The sequence below is a fragment of the Lutra lutra genome, chromosome 8, assembly GCF_902655055.1.
Source record: "Lutra lutra chromosome 8, mLutLut1.2, whole genome shotgun sequence".
In the NCBI taxonomy this organism is placed as follows: Eukaryota; Metazoa; Chordata; class Mammalia; order Carnivora; family Mustelidae; genus Lutra; species Lutra lutra.
In genome coordinates, this window is record NC_062285.1 from 137,934,131 (window position 1) to 137,960,271 (window position 26,141).

The following is a 26,141-nucleotide window of genomic DNA, read 5'->3' on the forward strand; positions in this document are numbered from 1 at the left end:
TTCATTCATTCAGCTGATGCTTGCCAGGGCCTCGGACCCAGAGAAAATAAGTTCCCCTGTGGCTAGCGGCTGTCACACTGGATGGCACAGATATAGAACATTTCCATTATCGTAGAATGTTCTACTGGCCAGCACGGCTCCTGGAGCTCACTCGCTAAGGAGGGCAATCCCCAGGAAAAGCGACCAGACAGCACAGCGTTTGTGGGTGGCGGTGTGCTCATCAGCCAAAAGCAGGTGACAAGGCGAAGATTACAGGAGGCACCGAGAGCAGGTTTAGCCTAGTTCCTGGCTCAGAGGGAGTGCTCAAAGGATGTCCTGTATTGTCATTGCTGTATTACTCTAAGGACCTGTTTACATACCCATCTTCTTGAGCGGCCGGCGAGCTCCTTCCCAGCCTCGGCACAGTGCCTGGCATATAGTAAGTGTCCAGTAAATGGCAGCTATGATTAGCACGATCACTGTTATTACTGTTGCGATGACAGGGGCAGAAGAAGACACCCAGCCCACAGGGTGGGGCTCCCGGGCCCAGACTTGGGTCATCTTCATGTCCCAGGGCCTTGGGACAGGGTCCAGCTGGAGTGGGGAAGGGCTCAAGGAATTGTTGAAGCAGACAGCCCCGGCTTTAGCTTCTGGGAACTTCAGCTTGACCCAGAAAAGTCCTCAGGTGGGTGACAAGATAGCTGGGGGTCGCAGAGCTAAACGGAGGCGTGGAAGCAATACAGAGAGAAACGAGGATGGTGCGGGGACCACCGGAGCGTGGCCGTATTTGGAGTGTCCTTAATTGGCTCCAAGAGCTTTAATCATTTGGTTTACAGGATAAAACTGAGTGGGTTCCCGTGCGAGAGCGCTAGCTATGCTGAGGGAAACTTTGGAGGGAACCAGGAGATGTCTCTCAGGGGTCAGAGTCTGTGGGAGACAGAGTAGATTTAAATTTGGGGAGGGCAGACAACAGGGCACGGCCCTCCCCCCAAGATGCCCTTGAGTCCAGGGCAGCCCAGCCTGGCCATTAGGAGCCTCCCCAGGCCCTTCAGGATTCCAGAGGCTCAGAACAGCCATTCACAGACGCCCACTCCTGAGAAGCCAGCCCCTCCCTGCCCCGGAGCCCAGCCCAGTTGCAGATGTAGCTGGTGGGACAGGTCAGGAGAGGGCTGCGCCCTAGGCCTGGGGACGATGGCTTGGAGGCTGAGCAGAGGCCCATGAGGGGACCAGAGGGAAGAGGGCCCTGAGCTGGTCACAGTAGCCATCTGGGCACAGAGGAGGGCTTCCTGGACTGAGGGCCACTGGACTTTACTTGTTCTCTGACCAAGGCAGGTGGGTATTTATGTGTGTGTGTGTGGAGAGGGAGTGGATGGGAGGGGACCAGGGGTAGATGATGGGAGATAGGCTCAGTGAGGGGGTGGGGGTCTGGCGACGTTGGAACAAGTGGATCTCAGAGATCCTATCCTTGGGCCTGCCCTCTCCATGTGGGCATGCACACTGGGGGTAGATATTTGCGGGTGAGGCCAGCGTGTGCCCAGGTATGCGTGGTTGTGAGACCAGGAGAGCAGGGCCATACGGCTGTGCTGAGTGGGGGGTGATGGAGGCTGGCACAGTCTTGGGTACAAACATGTGGCTGGAGAAGGGCTGGGGTATCACTGTGAAGACCCCTTGCTCCAGACCTTAGGGACCTGGCTTTAGGGTCAGCCCCTCTCCTGAGAACCCTTCCGACCAGCCCTGGCCTGTCCTGCCTGCTATGTTGAAAGCAACAGGAACAACTTCGGTCCCGCAGGGAAATTACACGGAGCCCAGAGTGTGCGCTAGCTGGCCATCTGGGGTTCTTGGAGCCCACCTTGGGGGATAGCTCATCCACACAGACTAAGAGCCAGCATCCTCAACCCCTCTTCTCCCCACCTCCTGCTGCTCTGTTGTTTCTACCGCTGTGCTGGGCAGCCTTCTCCAGCTCCACGCCAGCCGTGGAGTTTCAACCGTGGGTGTCCCTGCCATCCCCTGGCCTCCACCTCTGTTCCCTTCTCATCCCTCTGTCACCCAGCACAGGAGTGACTCTTCCCACCGGCTGATCTGACTGGGTCATTTTCCTGGGCCGAGCATCACTGTGGCCTGGCCTGGGCCTGATCACTGCACCTGTGGCCTTAGGCTGCCCTGCCCCCTGCCCCCTCCCCAACAGCCTAGGAGTCCCACAGTTGATTTTCAGGCAGATAACACACCCCTCCCCTTTGGGGCTTCTGTGGGAGCTGCCCAGCCTCCAGGCCAGCCTCCCTCCTCTGAGGCCAACGCCCACTTCGGGCTTAGCTGGGCCGGCTTCACTGCCTGGCGCCACCGGGGATGGCAGGTTCCCCAGGGGCAGGGACTGTGGCTAGTTCACTGTGAGCCCTTGTCACTTGGCTCTCCGAGCCCCCCCCCCCCCCCCCCCCCCCCCCCCACCGTGGCCCTCTTCAGCTCCGGCTGATTCTGGCTCCAGCAGCAGGCCAGCCCAAGGCTCTTTCCTGGTCCTGGGCAGAAGCCCCAGAGGAAGACGCTGTTCCCAAGCCAAACAGGTCATCCCTTGGTCTCCCACCTGGATGCCTGAACTCCTGTGGGTGCTCTGGGTGGGAACCCAGAGCCCTCCGGCCCCTCCTGGAAAAAACAGAGGCAGACGGGCTTTCGATAACCACTGCCCTCCAGCAGGCGTCCCAGAACAAGGCCCCTTCAGACCTGGCAGTGTTTTTTTGTTCGTTTGTTTGCTTCTTGTTTTTTGTTTTTAAGTAGGCGTCTTGCCTCATATGGGGTTCAAACGTAAAATCCCAACATCAAGAGTTGTGTGCTCTACTGACTGTACTGACTGAGACAGCCAGGCACCCATGACCTCTAGGCATTTGTGTTTTGGATAAGTAGTATAAAACTCAAACCATTGAGGATGCCACAATTTTATATCCCGATATATTAAAATTTTTTTGTCAATATATTTCTTGTAAAACATTTCTGTTGTCTCATTGTTAACAAATTATATTTAGAGATTAAGCTTTATATATATGTATATTTATTTATTTTTTAAAGATTTTATTTATTTGACAGAGATCACAAGTAGGCAGAGAGGCAGGCAGAGAAAGAGGAAGGGAAGCAGGCTCCCTGCTGAGCAGAGATCCCGATGCAGGACTTGATCCCAGGACCCTGGGATCATGACCTGAGCCGAAGGCAGAGGCTTTAACCCACTGAACCACCCAGGTGCCCCGCTTTACGTATATATTTAGCAATTTCTTCCATTGTTATATTTCCACCAGTTATATGGTGAATAGTTTTTAAAACTATTTCGTACCTTACTGACTGCATAATATGAAAATGATAAATCAGGCTTTACCCAACAATTACTCTGTAACATTTCATAGGATTTAAGTATTTTGCATTTTAAAATACTGTCTTGTTTTATAAGACCTTGGCAAACACTGACAACTGCAAATTAATTTGCTACTTAGTAAAGAAGTTTTCATACTCTTTATTAACTAGGAATCAAAGAAATGCAAGCAGAGCCCTTCACCCCCTGCTTGGCGCCTTCTCTCTGTTGATTGCCTCAGGGGAAGACGGAAGACCTGGATGGACCACGATTTTGAGATGCAGCAGCATGGCTCCCTCAACCCCACAACCCCTCTCTCCCACAGCCACCTGCTGGGGCGCTCTGCCCGCCCCTCAAAGCTCTCTGGAGGGGGGTCTCCCCTCGTCCCTGTCCTCAGGAAAACCATCTGTCTGGATGCCTTTCCTCAAAGCCATATCCCACAGGCTTCCGGTCGACCAGGCCCTGGAGCCAGGGCCCGGACTGTGCCCCCACAGGAGACCATGCCCCGGAAGCTCAGCTCCATCTCCTTAACACTCCGGCAGAACAGCCAGGCATGGCCCCTGAGTCCCCTACCTTCTCACTGGGAAGAGCTGCCCACCCCGGGCAAGGAGGCTGCCATCCATGGAGGAGGAAGGCTGCTCAGCCCAGGCTCACGATCTCTGACCCAAGTGCCTGGGGGCAGAGTCCACTGTGAGGGCCCAGGGAACCCAGGTCTGGCCAAACCCAGCAGGATGCCCATAGTGGAGAAGCCTCTGGTGAGTTCCTACCTGGCCCTACCGTTTCAATCCCGGTTAGCCCAGAAATCACCATGTCCCGCAGGGCCAGGCTTGGTAGGTCAGAAGCACCCTGTCCCAGGGACTGCCTATGCGATTACCAGAGCATCTCCAGGAAGAGGCAAGCCCCGGGCCAGGGGTATCCCGAGACCCCGGCTGCATCTCCAAAGGGCCACCTCTACCATGGGGCCTGCGACGACCATGGATTTGGCTACTCTGGACGCAACCAGGCTAGGCACAGGCAGACGTTTAAGCACAACGGTCACCAACAGACCTAACTTGACTGTCCATCCGGCCACACCAAACACATCCGGACGGGATCCAGGCATGGAGTTGGCTGCTCTGGGCACCAAGCTGGACGCAGCCGTGGACTTTGCTACAGCAGGCCCATCCGAGCCAAGCACAGTCACGGATTTGGTGACCCCAGAGCCAGACAAGCTGGGCAAAGCCATAGCTATAGCAGGTCCAGCCAAGCCAGATCCAACCACAGAGGGCACAGCCGTGGATTTGGTGGTACCAGACCCAGTCAAGCTGGGCACAGCCAGGACACATGCAGCCACGGATCTGGCTAGAGCAAAAACAGCCCAGCCGGACAGAGCTCCAGATTCTTTGGCTTTGGACACAAGCAAGCTAGGCACCACCATGGGGGAGATCACACTGGACAGAGTCATTAACCTGACCATATCAGCCACCTACCCGCTGAGGTCAAGCAGAAACACAGCCCCATCGTGGGTCCATGCTACTGCAGATACTTCCAGAGACTGGCCCGCAGAGCCTGGCACACTGGACCAAGCCAGAGAAACCAAAGGTAAATGCAAAGGGCTTGGCTGGGGATGTACTGGGGTGTTGTGGGGGGTCAGAGTGTGTTGGCTTGGAGATAAATAGGTGGGGAAAAGGAGATAGGACTGTAAGGTCAAAGGTGAATGTGCTGAGGGAAAAGACATCGAGACCAAGGGGTGGAACCCAGGGGATGCACCCTAAGCTGGGTCCCCCTGCCGGTCAGAGGTGAGGTTGAGGGAAGTCACCAGAAGGGAAGTTTCCAGGGGTGACTTGTGCAGGAGCAATTGCGCTGAGTCCTTCCTTTAGCGTCTTCCGTGGTGGAGTAATCAGGTGATCTACAGGTGAGTCCAGCTTTCAAAGCGAACCACCTGTATGGAAATACAGACTCCCACGTCAAGAAGCCATGATTTATCCAACAGCCGTCCCTACAGTGCTCTCTAGATAGGCACAGTGACCTCATCTGAGACCTTCTAAACGATGCACATTCAGCCTTTCAGGAAGATATCTGTTGCTGGAAAGGTGCCCCACCTGACCTGTTCTTCCTTGGTCCCCTACCCCCAGCCCTTTCATCCTGAAAGGTAAGTTGGAGACTTGTATACATAGAAGTCCTGCATACAGTACGCATAGAACTGTAAATAGGTCAACATAAGGGCTAGAAGTTCATTCTGTCTCGGAGAAAACTGGGTTTCTTCCTTTTCCTCATCTTTCACTCTCTTTCCAACCAGTCTGTTTCCATCTCTGATGATCTATCTCATTGGCACTTGGCTGGCTGTCCCCTACTCTTCGACACTCTGCCCCTGCCATGCCACAGTCCCACCCTCCCTCCCCCCACCGCACCCCACACTCCAGGGTGGGGGGGTTCTCTGTTCCCCATGCAGCTGTCCCAGGGACTCAGGGATGTGATGGTGGCTCTTTATGCTAACAGTCACTGGTGACTCACCACCGGCTTCCCTCAAAGTCCAGCTCCTTCGCCCAGCTTCCAAGACTTTGATCTTTCCCAGCCTCCAGCTCTGTATTTCCATCTGGAATTTTCTCTGCTGCTGCTGCCCCAGGAGCTGTGAGTTGTCCACCAGCACCATGCAGCTTTCCCCTCAGGGTCTGCTCACCTCTGCTGCCCCTAACCACAGAGTGCCCTTCCCCCTCTTCCCTCCCACCACCATTTGCCTTTCTGTCTTGGCCCTCAGCTTCCCCATGAACTCTTCCAAAATCCCTCTCCTCTGGATGACCGCCTCACAGCACCCAGTACTCTCTGTGTACCCCAGCCCCCAGCTGTCTCCCCTACTAGGCCTAGAAGAGTCATCCTCATTCCTGTGCCTCCAGGGCCTGGCAATGAGCTGTCTATTAATGTTGACTGAATGCATGAACATTTTTTTTCTGATGGGTAAATTGACGCTCGGGAAAGTTCCTGACCACCTCAAGGTCATAGGGCTCATCATCCAGAAGCCAGGCCTGGAACCCGGGCCCCTGACTCAGGGCTCCGCAGGCGCCGGCGCCTGGGCAGAAACGCGCTGAGCCCGCGCAACATCCCCACCCGCGCGTGACCCGCGCGCGTACCGCCGCTCGCCGCTGTCTCCGATCCCCCGCGCCCCCCGCCCCGCCCCAGCTTGCAGGGTAAGAGGCGGGGAGCGGGATGGGGGGGCGGGCAGGGATCGAGACTGGGATTCGGGCACCTCCCCCGGCGCGGCATCCGGAGCGGCAGACACAGCGCCCCCGCGCGCCTCCCGGGCCGCCTGCAGCCGGGACCCGGTACCCGCTCCCGCGTGCGGGCGGGCGGAGAGCCGGTGCGGGCGCGGGCGCTGTGGGAGGGGGAGGGGCTCTCGGCGGGGCCGGCAGGCGCGCGGGTCACGTGGTGCGGGTGGCAGCGGCGGCGGCATCGGTACGCGCGGGCACGGGCAGCGGCGCCAAGCGAGCCGAAGCCAGGTCCCCGGAGGGCGCGGCGGCGCGGGGCGCAGGGGCGGCGCGGCCGGGCCGCGGGCCGGGCGGGTGGGCGGAGAGCGCGGAGGGGCGAGGCCCGGCTGCAGGGGCCGCTCTGCCCAGGGGGAGCCCGCGCCCCGCTCAGCCTTGCAGCCCCGCGCCCTGAGCATCTCCCCGGAGGAACGGAGACAAAGGAGGATTCATGTCCAAAGGTAGGGCGGCTGGCCGGGCCACCGGCGCCCGCTGGGAGGAGGCTGCGGCTCCGAAAACCCCGGCTGGAGGTGCTGCCAGAGGGAGGGTTGCTGCGCGGAGGAGCCCACGCGCGGTGACATATGCACGGACACACGCACACACCCCAGGGTTTACATGCCCGGAGAAACGCACACACGGGATCGCGGGGAGTTCGAGAGGCCCACGGACGTACAAGCAGGGACTCAGATGTGCACAGAAAACCCCACGCTAGAGCACACGCATACACATGCACACCACGCACAGGTATCGGGGCCAGGGACGGCCAGATAAGAGACCTGTGCGCTGACACATAGGCCCCTTCCCCCACACACAGGCGCACACTGAGACAGGCACCAGCTGGTGGTCTCCAAGGGAACTCATTGGCCTCCAGAGAACTGGGATGGGGGAAGGGGGTGTCCCAGGGCCCTTTGCAACTGTGAATGGGAAAGGATCGAGATGTCTTAGGTGATTCGTTTTCTAAGAGCGGGGCTGGAGCTGCTGTGGTCTGGAATTGGTCTGGAATTGCCTCTGCCGGTGGGGGTGGGGTCTTAGAGGCTGCTAGGGCTGGGAGTAAGGAAGATCTCCAGCCCTGGAAGGGAGGAAGAGACCTCTCCCACCCCACCCCTCGCTGAGCCAAGGAGGCAGGTGCTATTCCGGAAAGATCCCCTCCCCCTGCTGCCACCTTCCCAACAGAGGGGTGGGGTCCCTGGGCCAGACAAAGACAAAGCCATTTATTTGCCCGTGTAAAAGAAAGCGGTGGAGTCCTTGCTTGGCACGGGGAGGGGGGTGCTGTTTCTGTGGGGGCCTCAGCCAGAGCTGAGTCAGGTGGACAGTGCATCTCCCTAGAACATTGATGGGGCAGGTGGCACCTGGCAGGGGGTGCTGCTGACAGAACCCCCACCTCTCCAGAAAGCCTGGGAGAGCTGGGAGCTTAGGAGGACCCCAAAGGACCATCTAGGCAGGGTGGCACTTGAGCTATATCCTGCTGTGACCTTCATCCTTAGCTCATCCCACCCTTAGGGAGCCCCTGTCCAATCCCTGTAGCAGGGAGAGAGAGGGTTGCTCTTAACAGAGTCTGCTCCCTTGACTGTGGCCTACTGAGGAGCCATTTGCTTGCTGGCGGGGGGGTGGTCAGCTGGTCTGCAAAGGGAGCAGCCTGTGAGGGAGAAGAAAAGTGATGGTTCTAAAGTGACATCTGGCTCCCTGCGAGGCATCTGTCCATCTGTCCATCCAACCATCCATCCATTGACATCTGCCTCCCTGCCAGGCGTCTGTCCATCCATCCATCCATCCATTGCTGAGTGCCTGTGTTATGTTAGGTTCAATGGGGCACAGAGATCAATGAGACACGACCCTTCCCTGAAGAAGGATGGGCCTGTGTTCAATGCCAGGTAATTTGTATCCATGCTTTTGTATAACTTTCACAACAACCTGGCAACGTAGGTAATATGCCCATTTTCCTGAGGAGAAAACTGAGGTTCACAGAGGTCATCCAACTGGGAGTTAAGCCTGGGCCAGATGCCCATCTGGGGTTGGCATGGTAGGACCCGGGCTGCTTTCTGGGCTAGGGATGGAGCTATGGAATTCCTCTCCAGAGCAGCATCGTCCTGTGCCCTGGGAATGGTGTGCTTGACAGGCACCCTCACCACACAGTGGACCCTTGGGGGCGAGGACCTTGTCTGGGGTCCAAAAGTATCTTCGGCATGAAGTCTAGGGTTGGCTGGAGTAGGCTTCCATTAGGCAGCACATGAAATGTCCTGGGAGCGGGGTGCCTGGTGGCTCCATTGTTAAAGCGTCTGCCTTTGGCTCAGGTCATGATTCCGGGGTCCTGGGATCGAGTCCCACATCAGGCTCCCTGCTTAGTGGGAAGCCTGCTTCTCCCTCTCCCACTCCCCATGCTTGTGTTCCCTCTCTCTCTGTGTCTCTCTCTGTCAAATAAATAAATAAAAATCTTAAAAGAAAAATGTCGTGGAAGGGACGGAGTGAAGGAATGAACCTGATGGGTACAGGGTACCGGGGGGCCAAGGAAGCACAGAAGAGGGCCACGCGTATCAGGTAGGAAAGCAGAGGTTCTTCTAGAGGTAGGCCTTGAGCCCAATGGTGAAGAAGGAGTAGGTGTCAGCCAGGGGCTGGAGTGGCCCAGGGCCGTCCAGCAGAGGTTGTGACATGGTGACCTGCCACATGTTTGCCGTGCGTGTGGCTGACGGGTGGTTGCGGGTAGCATGTGGCTGGCATGTAATTGGCCTAGGGTTCGTAGAGGTGTGACTTGCCAGCAGGCACGTAACACGGTGTGTGCACGGGTGCGAGGAGGTGCTTGCTGGTTCTAGAAGTTCCCTGGGAATCTGGTGGGCAGATCCTTCTTGAAACCAGCGTCCGTCTTTTGGGAAAGCTCTTTTAGGATTCTGCCATTGATGGGCTAGAGCTGAGCCAGCCATAGGGAGGGCACCTCCTTTACAGGGATACTAACAAAATCTCCCCCAAATAAATACAAGACTCACTTTCCAAGTCTGTAAAATAGTATGGGACACCCCCCTGCCCTCCGATGGATCTGTCTCACAACATGGCTTGTGAGAACAAGTGGGCTTGGCTGTAGAGGCATGGCGGGAAGTGGCCTGGGCCAGCCGTGGCGGCAGCTGGGCAGGGAAAGCGGGGCACGGCCCCCGGTGCAGGTGTGCTGAGTGGGGACCCGGGAGCCACGTGCAGAGAGTGGAGGAGCAGGCCAGGCTGTGAGAGTCAGCTGCCGCAGGGCTGAGCCAATCTTGCGGCCGCCTGGAGCCGTCTGGCTGGCAACAGCTTCCTGGGAAGCAGGAGGGAGCCACGCCAGGCCCTGGGGAGGTCCCGAGGCTTTGTCAGATTTGGCTGTGCCTGGGAGTGACAAGGGAAGAACGGCTTCCCATTGGGAGAGAGAGAGTCTTGCCGGGACTGGTGGCCGGACCAGGTGGTGGGGGTACAAGAACAGACTCCTGGCTGAGTCTGGGGGTGGGGGAGGGAGGCCCTCCTGTCCTCTCCCCCTCTTGCCCATCTGCTGCTCCATCAGCTCTCCTGGGAGCCTGAGACTCTGCAGGAACCCCAGGATTCCAGAATGGCAGCGTTGGAAGGGTCCTGGAGAGAGCGTGGAGTCCAATAACTATGCTGTGTAATGAGCACCGCTTGCCCACGCCCCACCTCATTTGCCCTTCGGACAAACTGGTGAACTTGAAAGGGACACAGGGGCCAAGAGGGTCTGGAAGTGTGGGGGGTTATGCCGCTGCTTCTGAGCATCGTAGCTCATGTGATGCTCACCGCAGCCTTAATCATGATCCTGGCTTATAGATGAGGAAACAGGCTCGGGGGCGGGGCGGGGAGTGGTGATTTGCCCAAGTCCACACATCTGGCAAGTAGCAGGGCCAGGCTCGGTCCATTTCACCACATATACCCATTTTATGGATGGGAAAATGGAGGTGTTCTATACTGAAACCTGCCCTGGGGGACATTGGCCCCATGAGGAAATGCACAGATTTCCCTTGTGAGCGAACATGCCTGTAACCTGCCAGTCCCAGAGGGATGTTGGCCTTTCCCTTCTAGGGACTGCTCTGTCCTTAGCCTCCCCTTTCTTTTGCCACCCACCATCCCAAGAACACACTATGTCATCTTAGGCAAGTGGCTGCCGCAGGCTGGCTGTGTCTCATCCCCTCCCCACTGGTCAAAAGGAGAGACTTATTCTTCCCACAGATTTAAAACTATGGCTAGGATGGTGTCTGGGGCTCCTCAAGGCATAGACACCCCGACTTTGCAGTGGTGCTTATGGAACAGAGGGGACACTGAGGCCGGAGACAAGAGTGATGCTCCTGTGGTGTGAGGGGGGAGCCCTGTTTGCTTCTATAAGACAAAGCAACTAGTTGCTTTGTCTTATAGAAGGTCAGTGACTGTCAATAGAAGTTAGGTCCAGTATCCTAAAAGGTCTTAGCCCCTTATTTGAGGAGGCAGAACTCAGGTCATAATAACCCCAGACATATCTTAGATCGGTGGTTCTCCTCTAGGGTTATACTGTCCCCAGGGGACATTTGGCACTGTGTACAAATACTTTTTGTTGTCACAACTGGCATCTAATAGAGGTCGGGGGGGCACTGAACATCCTACAGTGCACAGGACCACCCCCCCCCCAGTAATTATCCAGACCCAAATGTCAACAGGGCCAAGGTGAAGTCCCTGGATTAGATGCATAGATGCGCTTTGGGGCAGCGAGTACACCAGAAAGTGCCCCAGCAGCTGGAGAGGCTGGGCACTGATCCCGATCTGGCATTTGACTTGCTCTATGTCTTGGGGAAGTCCTTCTCCCCCGCCCCCCCAGGCCTCAGTCTCTCCATCTGTGAAGTGAGGGACCCATGCTGGATGACACCTGAGGTCCCTTCCAGTCCCAACTCTGTATGATTCTGTATCAAGAGACTAATACTATGGCTTCCACGTGACTTCTGTTTTCCCCCAGCCCACATCTCCCGCTTTGGTTTTGCAGGGCTCCCAGAGACCAGGACGGACGCAGCCATGTCAGAGCTGGTGCCTGAGCCCAGGCCTAAGCCGGCAGTGCCCATGAAACCCATGAGCATCAACTCCAACCTGCTCGGCTACATTGGCATTGACACCATCATTGAGCAGATGCGCAAGAAAACCATGAAGACTGGTTTCGACTTCAACATCATGGTGGTTGGTATGCAAGGCTGTGGGGTCACTGGAGGCCATGCTGGTGGGCAGCACCAAGGATCCTGTCTCCGTCCCTAGGCTGGGTCTCAGCCCTGGCTTCCCTAAGATGAGCTCTTTCCAGGAGGAAGGATTTCACTATGTTGATCACAAAAGCCTGACTCTCTTCTCCCCAGAAGACTGGCTAATCCAGGGGTGGGAACTGTGGGTAGATGGTCCGCCTGGTCCCATCTGGGTCCCACCCAGTAGGGTGGACACAGGCAGCCTCTTAGCCATACTCAGCCAGTTTTTAGGTGTGTGGCACGGGGAAATCATCAGTGTCTTTCCCCACTGGTGTCAGATGGAGGGTGGTCTTCTTTCTGATCTTCTGTAGTGCTTGAAACCTTAAAGAGAATTTGTAGGATATTGGTCACTAGGTGGTGTCACCAGGTCATAGCATGTAAGAGCAGGAAGGGACCTTTGCCTGATATTACTGAGATATTCACTCAATTGCTGAAACAGGGACATGGACATGTCTCTTTCTCCCTTATTTCATTCCATCAGCCTTCAGGACCTGCCAGTTTCCCCTTGTAAATCTCTCTGAAGTCTGCCCATGTCTTTCTTTCTCTGCTGTGACCACTCTGAGCTAAGCTAGGCCTCCCACCTAGATTGCCACAGCTCCCTGACTCAGTGCTGCCCAAAGATAAGGAGGTGGCTGGAGTTTAAATCATCTAGAAAGTCAAGAAAAAAAAAAATCAGGTGAACTAAGTAGTGTGTTCAGTGTTACGGTCAATATATTTTCTGGTGCAAATTTCTTACCTCAAGAACGAGTGGCAAATGGTTCAGGGACCATGGCCCTGGGCCACACTCTGGCATTGACCCTCCTGGTCCTCTGTCTTCTTTCTGTTTCAAACCATTGTTCACCAGTGACTAAATAATTTTCCCAACTTGCAGAACTCATCAGGTCCTCCATCCTACTTAAAACCCTTCAGTAGATTTAAGGGCTTGAACTCCTAGCCTGGCCTGGTGCTCCCTCTCCATTCACTTCTTACCACTAACCATGTAGCATTCTACTCCTCATTGGTAAGTTCTGGACTCAGGATGTTCTTTCCAGCCTCTGAACCTTTGGCTCTGCCATTCCCTCTGTCTAGAACCCCATTCCAGCTTCTCAGGGGTCTTTCAAAGTTTCTCCAAAGGTTTCAACTTAGTTGTTGCTTCTTCCGAGAAGTCCTCCTTTATTCCAGAGAGACTGGATTACATTCCCTTCAGTTTTCTGCCGTAATACTCTGTAGTTCCCTTTTTCATGGTGATAATGGCAACATATCATAACTACCCGCTTGTGTTTTGGTCTTCCGCACACTAAACAGCTTCTTGAGGGTAAAGATGTCTTGTTTGCTTCTCTGCCTCCAAATCCAGCACAGCACTTAGCACTCAGGAGTACTTACTGAGCAAACAACCTCAGAAATTATCCAGACCGGGAACAGCAAGGAGAAGCTGTGCAGGCTTCTTCTCTCCCCAGCAGTGCCACCGGGAGAGACATTGCTGGTCAGTCCCAGCTCACATTCAGGACTGAGCCCACAGGTAGCCTTTTTTAACATATTGGCCTGGGTGGCTACTGTTGATTGATCAGTTGGAATGAGACATGCCTCTTATCTGCTATCCCTGGTCTCATCCAGTTCCCTCCCTTGCCATCAGTTGTCAGTAAGGAAACTAGAAAAGTGAACATGGCTAGTCCCAGGTGTTCAGGGAAACAGCAGTGTTGGGTCTGGAGCTTTTGGGTCTCATCAGCCCCCCAGTATACCACAGGCATGTTCTAGACCAGCACTTCTGACTTTACTGTGTATATCATTCATCTGGGAGAGTCCTGTCAAAGGGCAGATTCTGAATGAAAGGGCTGGGGCGGGGCCTGGGATCCTGCATTTCCTGCAAGGGTGCAGGTGATGCTGGTGCCATTGAGCAGATGTAGGGCTTGTGTGATCCTCGTGCATCGCTTTTTGGCCTTCTGGCTAAGATCAAGTGTAGCATCTGATCTTCGTGCACGTACAGGTTTGAGAAGCACGGCTTGGACCAGTGGTTTTCAAGCGCCTTTTAGTCGCAGAACTCCTCCTTGGAAGGAAATCTTCTCTAGATTCTGCAGACTCGTGTAAAACAGGTCAAAATGGGGTGCCCAGGTGGCTCAGTCAGTAGAGTATGTGACTCTTGATCTCTGGGTCCTAAGTTCAAGCTCCAAGTTCGGAGTGGAGCATATTTAAAATTAAAAAAAAAAAAAAAAAAAAAAGATGGGTCCAAAGGGAGCACTCACGAGGGAAGTGGAGGTGAGGGACCGGCCCTGGCTGGTCAGCTGCCCCCTCCTCTCTCAGTGCCCTCTTGGGCATTTTTCTGGCATGAGGTACTAAGGCAGCACTAGAAAGAAGAGTGGACACGGAACCAGGGGGTTCCTTGGGTTCAAGGCCCTGGTCTTGCCTTTCTTAGTTATGTGACCTTGCACACATTTTATGTCAGGTGGGGGTCAATCTCTCTGGGACCACTTGAGCTGGGGATAAGGAGAGTTCTGCTACGGGATTCCCAGGGCTGTGGGATTCAAAGGCAGATGTGGCTAACAGATGTGAAAGTCTCGGATGCACTGAGGCAGCCTAGGAAGACAAAGTAGTTCTGTCATTCCGTTTAGGATTTGTAAAGACTAAAAGCTGAAGTCCAGCAGGCACAAAACAAGAAATCACTGCACTAGACAAAGGCAGAAGTTGTTTCCCCTCCCCACGGTCCTGGGGCTCCAGGAAGGAGAGAATGTGGAATCCAACTGATGTTTCCCCAAGTCCCTCTCCGGTACCAGGGACGCATTCCCACCTGCCTGCTCTCCCATCCAGTCCTCTGCTCCCCTCATGGGCGGTGAAGAGGGGGCATGGCCTGGATCAAGGCTGTAGAATTTTGTAAGCTTGTAGGAGAGACGGCAGGCTCAGGAGGTAGACACGGGTCTTCCCCACCGTGTCATCCTCCTCCTGTCTTGCGGCAGGTCAGAGCGGACTGGGCAAGTCAACGCTGGTCAACACACTCTTCAAATCCCAGGTGAGCCGCAAGGCCTCCAGCTGGAACCGGGAGGAGAAGATTCCCAAGACCGTGGAGATCAAAGCTATTGGGCACGGTGAGGACCAGGCGGGGACCCCTGTGACTCTTGTTCAGAAGGCTCTCTGCCAGGGAGGGAGAGATGGGCCTACTGGGGAATGAGACAAATGGAAAGCAATCTCAAGACAGAAGAGAACGGAGGCCTAAGGTCTGTAGAACCAACTCTTGGTCTAGAAAAGACAGGGGGGGATTAGAAATGGGGCTTGAGCTGAATGGTGGAGCATGGGTGGGATTCAAGCAGGAAGAAGCAGGGAAGACATGCTAGGTGCAGGGAACAGCATGAACAGAGCTGCTGAAGTGGGAAGACCCTGAAATTGACTTTTCCCATAATTGGTCCTGAAGAAGGAAGGAGCCTGGGTCTCCCTGGATGGTAGCCAGCAGCGTAGCCAGCATCAGCCCGACAATTGACATCTCTGGTGCCTTTTCTGTTCACCCTCTAGTGATAGAGGAAGGCGGGGTCAAAATGAAGCTGACCGTCATCGACACTCCGGGCTTCGGAGACCAGATCAACAATGAAAACTGGTATATGTCTGCCTGCCTGTGAGATTTCTGCCCTGAAGATGCTGAACACGGTGCAGATTCCTTCATGTTGAGAACCATCTGCGCCCTCCATGCTGAGGGGCTAAGTGGGAAGGCGAGCTAAAGGATGGGAGACGGGGGCTTTGTGAAGAGCCCCAGGAAAGGGCCAAAGCAGAGGGAATTTTGGCTGTGGGATTGCCTGGAGGTGGCAGCAGGGAAGGGCAGACCCAAGGGGACCTGTGGCAAACATCTAGGCTGACCTGAAGTCTGTGGCCGAGCTTGGCCTGTGGGCAGTGTCATAACCCTGCATGATGAGAGGACACATGGGAATTTCCAGGAGGAGAACACCTCCGGGAATTCACAGAGCAAAGCGACCATCAGCATCCTGCCAAGGATGTAGATGGAAAGTTCCAGGCGGAGATTTGCTCCCAGATAGGGACAGAGACCATGGTTCCTCTGTGAGGATGCTGGGGTCTGCCGCACACAAGGCAGGATCGCCAAACAACACAACTTGGAACAATCTTAGAAAAGCGACTGGTTGTCCTGTCCTCTGGTTATAGCATGCTCCTTAAAGGAGAAAGGTAGTGATAGCGTTGACAACGGTCACGATAATGTGTTGTGGCTGTGTTGAATACTTACTATGTGCCATTGCTGTGTTAAGTAGTCCTTAATCCCTCCAGGCACGCATTGGTACTCAGAGAGGGGCTGAGACTTCCGCAGAGCCTCCTAGCTAATAAGGAATGGAGGTGGGGAGAGTGTGTGCGCGACTCTCTGGGGTGAGGTGGGGTTCTGCAAGTTCTTCTGGCCCAGTCAGAGGACCAGGTCCCCGTGGGAGTTCTGGCTTTGCTTAACAAGGAAAGCTATCCATGGGGGCCTGAGGGAGAGTGGCCAACAGGCCTTTCTTTCTGGGACATCCATCTGCTTTCTTCCCCCTCTCCCCTCCACTCCCAGCTGGGAGCCCATTGAGAAGTACATCAATGAACAGTACGAGAAGTTCCTGAAGGAAGAGGTCAACATCGCCAGGAAGAAACGGATCCCCGACACTCGTGTCCACTGCTGCCTCTACTTCATCTCCCCCACGGGACACTCGTACGTACCAGTCCCTCCCCCCATGGCCGTGGCTCACTCTGGTTCGTGTCAGCTGTGCCTGCTCTGTCATGGAGAATCAACACCCCCAGATGGGCCCTGCTGCCATCAGGCCCTGTGATCACCTGGACTTTCCCCCGGAGAGTGTGACCGAGCCCAGCCCCCATGCTGCCCACTGGTGTTCTAGCACAACTGTGCCAGTTGGGGGGGGGGGGTCCTGCATGTGAGCCCAGAGGGCTCCTTGTCTATATAGGAGATCTGCTTTGCACAAGGCTGGGGTGGGGGGAGGGGTGGGCAGCAAGAAGAGTGAAACGGGGAGGGGCAGGGCCACTAGATCAGGTGGGCGTTTTGGAGGGGCGTGGGGTCCAGCTGTAGGCTTTGGTGGGTGGGCAGCCCAGCATGTCTAGAGATGAAGGCTGGTGATGAGCAGGTGTGCAGGGAAGTCCAGTTGTGAGTGGCAGATGGGCCGAGTGCCAGCGAGTTCCAGTGTGGGATGGAGAGATCCCGGTGGGCAAGCAGGCAAGCTTCCATAACTTACTACTACGCCTAACTGCCGGGCCAGGGTTCAGTTCTTGAGCGGATGATGTGAGCCAGGCAGTGTCCCGATTTTGGAAGAACTGGGTACTCAGCAGGTGTTTGATGGTGGGGTCTAGGAACTCAATAAAAAGATTAGCTTTATTGCTCCCTAGAATGTGGACTCATGGTAGAGCAAGCCGGCAGATAGCCTGACTTAGTAAGTCACCAGACTGGGAACTAGAGCCAGATGGGGGCCCCCAGAGCCCAGGGGAGCAAGGCCCTCAGATGGCAAGGGCCAAAGCCCCCAGCTGGGCCCTGCAGGACTAAGGGTGGGCTGGGAGAAGGCCCATCAGAGGGGCTGTCCTGGGTGCCTGGCTGGCTCAGTCCATGGGGCAGGTGACTCTCAATCAGGGGCGTTGTGAGTTCAAGCCCCATGTTGCGCATGGAGATTACTAAAAAAAAAAAGTGCTGTCCTATATGGATAATAAGATATATCAGTAACCGTGACACAAGGACTTAAGGGGGACATAAAGGCAGAGACAACAGTCCACGGCTATTCCCAAGAGAAAAAGATCCCCACGGCAGGAATGCTGTCCTGAAGGAGCTGTTTGAGCAGGGCTGCGGGAGGGGTGGGATTTGAAGAGAAGGGGAGACCGTGGTCTCTGCCCTGTGGGCGCAGACGGTTGCAGCCTGTTCCGCAGGCAGTGAGAGTCTGGGAGCGTGTCATGGAGGAGAAGGAGCAGCCCCTTGACCTCAGCCAGGTTCCCCGCCCAGTCCCTCCCGTCCCAAGGGTAGCCCTGGCGTGGTGGCCATGGCAGAGTGGGGATGGCAAGGTGGCTCTGACACCCTGCCTTCTCTGGGCCCCAGCTTGCGACCCCTCGATCTGGAGTTCATGAAGCACCTCAGCAAAGTTGTGAACATCATTCCGGTCATTGCTAAGGCTGACACCATGACCCTGGAGGAGAAGTCTGAATTCAAGCAAAGGGTGAGAAGGCCCCTCCTCCTTTTCCTGTCCCCACCCTTCCTTCCCTTCCTCTGCTCCAAGCCGTGTCCTATCCTTGGTCATCATATCCCCCCTTCCCACTCAGCTCCCACTGAACCATTAAAGAGGTCGGGCTGGCCGTGTTGAGGACCAATGGCAAAGAGAAATTAGTAGCCTCATGCTGCCTCCTTCCCACCCTCCAAACTTTCTGGAGAAGACTGCTGAATACATAAATCACCATGCAACTGGAAAGCACTCCTTGATGTTATTTAGCGTGCTTGAGGGGCTAGAATAATTAATCACCTGTCCGCTAGTCTTTATTAGTGTCTTCTATAAGCTCATCCCCATGCTGGATGCACAGGGATGGAAGTGGGGTCTTCAAACAGACATTTGCTACCTTTGAGAAACTTGTAATCAGGTAGAGCACTGGGGAGTTGCTGGACAGCTTCCTGGAGGAGGTGAGACTTAAGCTAAGCTTCGAGAAAGGACAGACCAGACAGGCTTGGGGTTGAGCCTCAACTCTCTTCCCTGCAAACAACAATGTGACATACGGCAGCATGAGCACTGCCCTTGGGGAATCTCAGCAGTGCTGTTTGTCTAAACCCTAAGCTTCTGGACCCTGAGATGAGCAAGCCGCACCCCCAGATTCTTCCTCGTCTCAGCCTGGGCTGTAGCAGCTGGATGACTGGGGCTGCCATTTATGATCTTCCTGCCGCTCAGGGCCTTGAGTTCAGAGATGACTGGATTAGCAAAAGCTACACTCATCCCTCTGACTTCAGTGCACACACACACACACACACACACTCACACACATGCACACGCATCACCGCCCCCCCCCCCCCAGTTATCCCGACACTTGGCTACCTTTGGTTACCTTGCTTCTCTTCCTTACCCCTAGGTTCGAAAGGAGCTTGAAGTGAATGGCATTGAGTTCTACCCCCAGAAGGAATTTGATGAGGATTTGGAGGACAAGACAGAGAATGACAAAATCCGGGTGGGTGCCCAGGGCTCTGTTTGGCGCACAAATGTCCCCCTTGGAACGAGTGGGATGTGGATTGTGTCCCCCTTCTGTCTTGCCACCTGCTTTCTCCCTTCTGAGCCATCTGCCCCACCTTGCTGACCCAGACCAGAAGTGATATGGGAGAGGATGAGCGGTAGGGCCCTGGCCAGGACTGCGAACCCTGAACCCAGAGAGCCAAGGTTTGCATCCATCCCGGGCTACCCCAAAAGCCTCTTCTCCCCCAACAGGGCCTGGAAAAACAGGGTGTGGTTCATGGAAGAGCATGGGCAGAAAGAACATCAAGCTGGGGTCCAAGGTGTCCATGCTCTAATCAGAGCCCTGCCTCAGTTTCCCCTCTATAAGATGCAGAATTCAGGCTAGGTGAGTGGCTTATAGGCATTTTTTCCCCCTAGAGGAGCTCTTTTAAAATATTAAACATTAGACAGAACTCTTGTTGAAATATAAAACATGAAAACAGAGCTGCTCTGCCTCAGGGATGTGGGCACAGAGTGCTGTCTTCTCAGCTATCCCTGGGGCGTCTCCTGGGGATCTTTTCTTTCTTCTTTTTTTTTTTTTTAATTTACTTGACAGACAGAGATCACAAGTAGGCAGAGAGAGAGAGAGGAGGAAGCAGGCTCTCTGCTGAGCAGAGAGCCCGATGCGGGGCTCGATCCCAGGATCCTGAGATCATGACCTGAGCTGAAGGCAGAGGCTTTAACCCACTGAGCCACCCAGGTGCCCCTCTCCTGCAGATCTTAAGACTTCTTGGGATTTCTACAATCCCTCTCTCAATTCCAAACTTTGACAGTTCTGGGATTTTACGTCAGAATTCTGAGTTCCAGTCCAGGCTTTTCTATGCACCACTATGACCTGAGACAAGCCACTTGTTTGCTTTGGTCTGGAGTCTTCTCTTCTGTCAGGGGTGGATAATCCGTCCGAAGCCCCTTATCTGGTGTAGCTGAGAGAGGTAGTGGGTCAGTTAATTGAGAAAATCCACTGAAGAGAAGAAATCGCTTTAAAAAAAATGGTGTATGCAAATCTTAAAATTTTTTTTAAAAGATTTTATTTATTTATTTGACAGACAGAGATCACAAGCAGGCAGAGAGGCAGGCAGAGAGAGGAGAGGAAGCAGGCTCCTTGCTGAGCAGAGAGCCCGATGTGGGGCTTGATCCCAGGACCCTGAGATCATGACCTGAGCCGAAGGCAGCGGCTTAACCCACTGAGCCACCCAGGCGCCCTGCAAATCTTAAATGTTTTTAAGACTTTCTTAAGTCTTTCTGAAACACTCAGCTCGATTTTCAGAGAAACCATTCTCCACGGTCACAGATCCTTGGCTTAAATCATAGTTTTTCTAAGAGCAAGTAGAACACACATCAGGCAAATGGATTTGGGAATATATACAACCCACTAGGGGGGAACAGAGGAGCCTACGGAACTCCAAAGGTGGAGGGCAGCGGACACAGACCTCTGCCTGCAGGTTTGATGGGAGGTAGCTTAAAACATGTAACTTGGAGGCGCCTGGGTGGCTCAGTGGGTTAAGCCGCTGCCTTCGGCTCAGGTCATGGTCTCAGTGTCCTGGGATCGAGCCCCGCATCGGGCTCTCTGCTCAGCAGGGAGCCTGCTTCCTCCTCTCTCTCTGCCTGCCTCTCTGCCTGCTTGTGATCTGTCAAATAAATAAGTAAAATCTTAAAAAAAACAACAACATGTAACTTGGCTATCCCTTGGGTGCGTATCCCTAAAGAGCTGTCGTTCTGTCCTAGCTGTTCCAAACCAAACCAAATGCATTAAAACTCCCTAAAAAATACAGAGCTTTCTCTGGTTGAAGGAAAGCCGACCTACCGAGGTTAACCCGCCAGACAGGGAGGGATGCGGCCAGGGCTGGACCCAGAACTTCAGAGTCCCTTTTAAGAGACACACACCTTGCCCTTGCCCATCAGTGAGATCATGGAATGGGCAATGGAAGTGTGTAGTTCAAGACCAGAGGCCCAGGACCCTTGGGCATCCTGTCCGTGGCGGCCCGGACAGCAGGAGGCTGACATGCATGTGTGTGGTTTGTCAGCAGGAAAGCATGCCGTTCGCTGTCGTGGGAAGTGACAAGGAGTACCAAGTGAATGGCAAGCGTGTCCTCGGCAGAAAAACTCCCTGGGGAATCATTGAAGGTAATTCAGTGCATCTTCTTGAAGAACTGGCCGTTGTGGGTACGTTATGCTTACTTACTCAGCCTCTAGAGTTCAGGGCACTGTCCTGGCATGTCGGATACGAAACGAATGCCAGCCAGACCCTGCTGTAAGGAGCTTACAGTCTAACTGAGAAGATGAGTGTCAGAGGCGGGCAGCGGTCAAAGGCTGGTTTAACACCTGACTGGGAGGCCCTGACCCATGCGTCAAAGGAGCGGAGGACATGGAGAGACTAAAAAGCACTGGAAAACTGCAGAAAGGTTTTCACATGAAAGGGGACATGATCTGACAAACTGCTAAAGGGTGTTTCGGAGGTGCTCATTTTCGTTTTGTTGTGAACGGATGTGACCTTGAGAAGGTCAATAACGATTCTGGAAGGTTTCAAAGAATTGCTTCAGTGATCTTGTTCGAGCATGCCCACCCTCTGTGGGGAGCAGGGGAGGCGTGCCTGTCCTCAGAACATTAGCCCCCGAGGGTCTCGAGCCCCAGACAGGGGAAGGGTCTTGCTCAAGATCACACAACTTGTTAGCAGTTGAAACTGGGATTTTAGAGCCAGAGTTCAAGGCCACAGCTGAGTTGATTTTAATTCCCAAACCAAGTTCATCCCACTGGATCACGTCTCTCATTTGCCGATGACCTTGTGTTGAGTTTTTTTTTTTTAATTGCATTTTCTCATCCCCCTTGAACTAGAATCATTTATGAGGATGTCTGTCCTGTCCATTAGATCGTGGGACTAGAGCCTTCGTGTCTTAGTCCCCTTCTCCCACAATGCGTGGCAGACGGCTTGCAGATAGTAGGTACTCAAATCTGTATTGAGTTAGAGTCACCATATAGTGTGTGACCTTTTCTAAGATGGCTCGGCTGTTACATTTGGCGTGTGTTACTCTCTTCCAATCAGATCATAAGCTCCTCGAGGATAGGAATTGTGTCTGAGGCTTTGGGCCAGTTTTTAGAAGCCCTGTGTGACCTGAATAGAAGTGTTTCTGCATTAGTGAAATGACCACCTGTTGTTCTGTTTTGTTCACAGTGGAAAACCTCAACCACTGTGAGTTTGCCTTGCTCCGAGACTTTGTCATCAGGTGAGATTCACCCGTTCCCTCAGAGGGTGGCTTTACTTCTTGGTCAGGAGGCCATCCCTTCAGGTCTACTTCCTCTGACGGAGCGCTCTGCGCCCCGTTTCTCGTCCCATTATGAAGCAGAAGGGGCCAAAGAAGTACTTTTATTCTCTCTCTGGCTTGGGTCCCAGTCATTGGGCCTAGGCCATGGGAGTGATGCACTGGCCCTAGGTGTGGGTTCATCTCTTCCTCCTCCCACCCATAACCACACCCCTCTCTCTCCTCACCCCATGTCCTTCAGGACCCACCTCCAGGACCTCAAGGAAGTGACACACAACATCCACTACGAGACCTACAGGGCCAAGCGGCTCAATGACAATGGAGGCCTCCCTCCGGTGAGCGTGGACACAGAGGAAAGCCACGACAGTAACCCCTGACGGCCCTTTCTCTGTATCATCACACATCCCTGCTTTTCCACACACACATCCCAGTATCACCACCAACCACCTTCTTGCTTTCTACTCTGTCCCGCAGGCCTGTCTGGTGTTTGTGGTTTGTCTACAGTGTGTGTGTGTGTGTGTGTGTGTGTGTGTGTGTGTGTGTGTGAGAGAGAGAGAGAGAGAGAGAGAGAGAGAGAGTGTGTGTGTGTGTGTGTGTGTGTACCTGCGCAGGGATGAGGTATTTTCACTGCCTTCCCTGGAAGGTCCCTTGTAAGTTTGGTTCCTCCATGGCTGTCCATTATCTGTCTCCTTTCCTTGTGTCCCAGAACCAAGCTGTACGCCTCACTCAAGAGGTTTTGGGGGAGGTTTCACTTAAAAATGATGGGGAACAAGTGAGCCGCAGGTAACTTTCTTATCTCTGAACCGCCCACAAAGGGGATGGCAGAGACTCTCTAAGGACAGCTTTGGAGCTGGACCTGGTGGGGGAGGGGGTGGGAGGTGGCCGTCTAGGGTAAGGCTGGGCCTTCCTAGGAGTGGGAAGGTCGAAGGAGAGCAGAGTAGGTGGGAGCTGGGCTCCTGCAGAAAAGAGAAGTGGGGAAGAGAGCTCCACCCTTCAGTGTGGGTCGTCTCCACTGTCTCCACTGTCGGAAACCCACCACCTGTCACCGTCCGTCCTGGTTGCAGTCCGCTGCCCTCCACACGCGCCTCTCCTCACTCCCCTCTGCTCCCAGCTTCTCCCCCTTCCTGCATTCCTTCATCCTGCCCCTCTCTGTGACTTCTTCCACGTGCTTTGAGTCTAACCCATCTTAGCTACATTCCTATATATAGGATTTATGCCCAAAAAGGCCTTCAGGCCACCTTAAAATAAAATTACAGCCAACCATGTGACAGTGCCCACAGGGATTACGAGAGAAATCAGACCCGCAGAGATGAGAGGGAAAGAAAGTATCCACAGCGCATGGCGGCCCCCTGTGGGCCCAGGCAGAGGAGGAAACACGATGAGTTACCCAGTTCCCAGTATCTGGTTTGAGAAGCACATGTGCTGGTCCAGTGAGACAACCTTTGGGCACTGAGTTCTAGAAGAATTAGATCTAAAGACGTCTCAAGAGCGGTACACAATCTTTGCCTTTTTCTGTGGTTTGGCTTCAGAGGCAAATGTGAGACACCACCTCACTTTTCTCCATCAGGGTTCTTCCTCCCCCCAAAGTTGGCCTCTCTACTGCTTGCTTCTCATTCATGCTTGACCCCCTCTGGGCTTCTGTTCTCTCTCACTGTGCATGTCTGTCTGTCTGTCTGTCTGTCTCTGCTTTTCCTCGCTTTCCCCCTCCTGACTCCTGCAGACATTCCTAAGGACACCCACAATCATCCCGTCGGCCTTTTCTTGCCATTCCCTTCAGCTCTGCATTAAGGCCTAGATTACCCCCATTGGTTTTACAAACGAGTTCCTCTTCCTCCTTTAGTCCGTAAGGTGGCTGAAACTTGGGGCTGGGGAAACAGCTTCCTTAGGTAAGGGAAAACTCCCAACCAGCTGGCGTTTACAATGACCTCATACAACCTCCTGTTCCACCTCCGGGCCCAGCGCTCGGTGTTTTACTGGTCCATGACAAATCCCAGCATTTCTAGTCTCGTATCACTCAGGTGCTAGGAAAACACATAGACTTCAGATCAAGATTCAGTGGGCCAGGGGAAAGAGGTGGGTGAACCCCAAAACCAGAGACCCAAAACCTATGGTCTCAGTCTTTCTTGGAGGCTCTTTACCAGTGCAATACACATAGTCCCGCACCCACAAAGTCATTGCAGGGTAAGCACCTAGCAGGATAGGACAGCAGCAGGACTAAAGCACAGAGCTTGCTACATTTCAACAGGAGAGGGACCCCTGGGGTATACAGTGGGCAGTCATGTATGCAGACGCGGGACTGGCCACCTAAGGCTGTCAGGGGAGGTCTAGTGGGGGTGGCGGGCATTGGAGAGGCTGAGTAGAGAATGATGCTTGGCACCCCTACACCTTGACGTCAGCCTCTGCGGAGAAGCTGTGTTATGTGTCTGCTGCCAGCTGCTGGTCTCCACACCCTCAACCGTTTTCAACCCCCCCCCCCTGCAGGGAGAAGGCCTCCTGGGCACTGTCCTTCCACCTGTGCCAGCCACCCCCTGCCCCACTGCTGAATGAAGGCCATTTCAAGCACTGCTTCTCCCTCCATTCCTCCCAGCTCTTATTGCTGCTGGGCTATGCCCTTTTTTAGAGCTGTGCTTGCCCAGCCCACCACCACCACAGCCCCCGTTCAGCTCTCAGCAGGTCGGAGGGGCCAGCTGTCTCTTTAGGACAGTTGCTTTCTCCCTGTATCCAAACCCCTCCCTGCTCCCAGTGGAATGGAGTTCTCGCCAGCCCAGCCCTCCTCCATCGTCTGTATCAGCCGGTCCCAGCCCATCTGTAGGGGGAAAGAACTCATCAAGAGCTCCTTCTGCCCTTGGACACCCCTACCAGCTACTTGTAACCATCTCCGAAGGGAAATGGCATTGCTCCCTGTCCATTCATCTGCATGAGCTACTCTTGGCTTCCTTCAAGGGTCAAGAAAGCAACTTTTCTGCTTGTCAGATTTGTGGATGTCAGCCGTGTGAGCCCCAGTGTGGGACAAGGGTGTCTCCTTCATTGCTTACAGCTTATTTCTGATGATGGGTCACTACGGATGTGGGGGGAGCCAGGCCTAGGGTCATTTAAAAATAAAAACCACCACTTGTAGCTGGCCCAGAGTTCAGCTTCACATTTGCCCCACCCTGTAAGGCGGCCACCTAAAGTGGTTTTCCTGGAGAGACATTTCTGGAATTGACTTCCTTACCCTCAAACTTTAAAAAAGAACTAAACACAGACATAAACCTCCAGAAACCCGTGGGATGTGAACTCTAGGAAGAAAACACAAAAAGCACCCTTCTGTCCACTTAGCAATAAGAGGGATCTCTTCCCACCTACCCTGACTACTCCTGCTACCTGCTACCCTGACCTTCACCCTGCTAATGTGAGTAATGAATTAGCCTGGCCTCAGTTGGTCACTGTAGGCTAGTGGAAAATACCCAGTGGAGGGCAAAGCCCCCCATCAGATGCATGAATGTTTGCGAATGTTGGCTGCCACTGCCCCACATACTATGTCTTTATGGGATCCCCCCCCCACCTGCCCACCCCCGCCATCTCTACCTGGACACTGCTTTCTCAAAGGCTGGTGACTTGTGGGCCATTCATCTACAACTAAGTCCTGATGGAGCAAGAGGCCCAAGCCTAGGGGATGCAAGAACGACCCATTTCTTAAATGTTACCAGTCCCAGCCAACCTTTGGGTGACATTATGGTTAAATTTCCCAATTGAAAACAAGCCAACAGACACTCCAACTGGTTGTATAAATGTTGCTAGACTTTATGTGTTGTACAACTAAACATTGCTGTTTGAACAAGAACTGTCTGGCCTGTGTTTCATTTGTGCTCCTCACTCCTTGGCCGAAATCAGCCATTACTGATTGGGGGGTGAGACAGGGACCGTCTTGGTAAGAAGCAGCCACAGGAATTATAGGTGGAAAACATTTCGTGAGATCAGTTTGTCTT

General features: G+C 54.1%; 1 protein-coding gene across 6 annotated transcripts; it reads left to right on the forward strand.

Moving 5' to 3' along the window:
* SEPTIN3 (septin 3) lies at positions 1 to 25,996 on the forward strand. Of its 6 annotated transcripts, XM_047742535.1 has the most exons (12): positions 1 to 418; positions 3,481 to 4,888; positions 11,498 to 11,689; positions 14,669 to 14,797; positions 15,219 to 15,300; positions 16,249 to 16,386; positions 17,767 to 17,884; positions 18,780 to 18,875; positions 20,944 to 21,040; positions 22,086 to 22,137; positions 22,415 to 22,508; positions 24,655 to 25,996. In XM_047742535.1, exons 2-12 carry the CDS (start codon positions 3,568 to 3,570, stop codon positions 24,718 to 24,720), a joined length of 2,385 nt encoding a protein of 794 aa, XP_047598491.1. In that variant the 5' UTR covers positions 1 to 418; positions 3,481 to 3,567; the 3' UTR covers positions 24,721 to 25,996. The 6 variants fall into 6 exon arrangements, with proteins under 6 accessions (XP_047598491.1, XP_047598494.1, XP_047598495.1 ...); XM_047742538.1 differs by lacking the exons at positions 1 to 418; positions 3,481 to 4,888 and adding an exon at positions 5,193 to 5,438 and having other exon boundaries at positions 20,941 to 21,040; XM_047742539.1 differs by lacking the exons at positions 1 to 418; positions 3,481 to 4,888 and adding an exon at positions 6,451 to 6,471 and having other exon boundaries at positions 20,941 to 21,040.
* The last annotated feature ends 145 nt before the right edge of the window (positions 25,997 to 26,141 follow it).

Excerpts from the sequence above, each read along its gene's own strand:
- SEPTIN3 (XM_047742535.1), top strand. The coding sequence starts at position 3,568 with ATGGACCACGATTTTGAGATGCAGCAGCATGGCTCCCTCAACCCCACA. Across the intron at positions 4,889-11,497 it reads CCAAGCCAGAGAAACCAAAG|GGCTCCCAGAGACCAGGACG; the intron begins GTAAATGCAAAG and ends TTGGTTTTGCAG. Across the intron at positions 16,387-17,766 it reads ATCTCCCCCACGGGACACTC|CTTGCGACCCCTCGATCTGG; the intron begins GTACGTACCAGT and ends TCTGGGCCCCAG.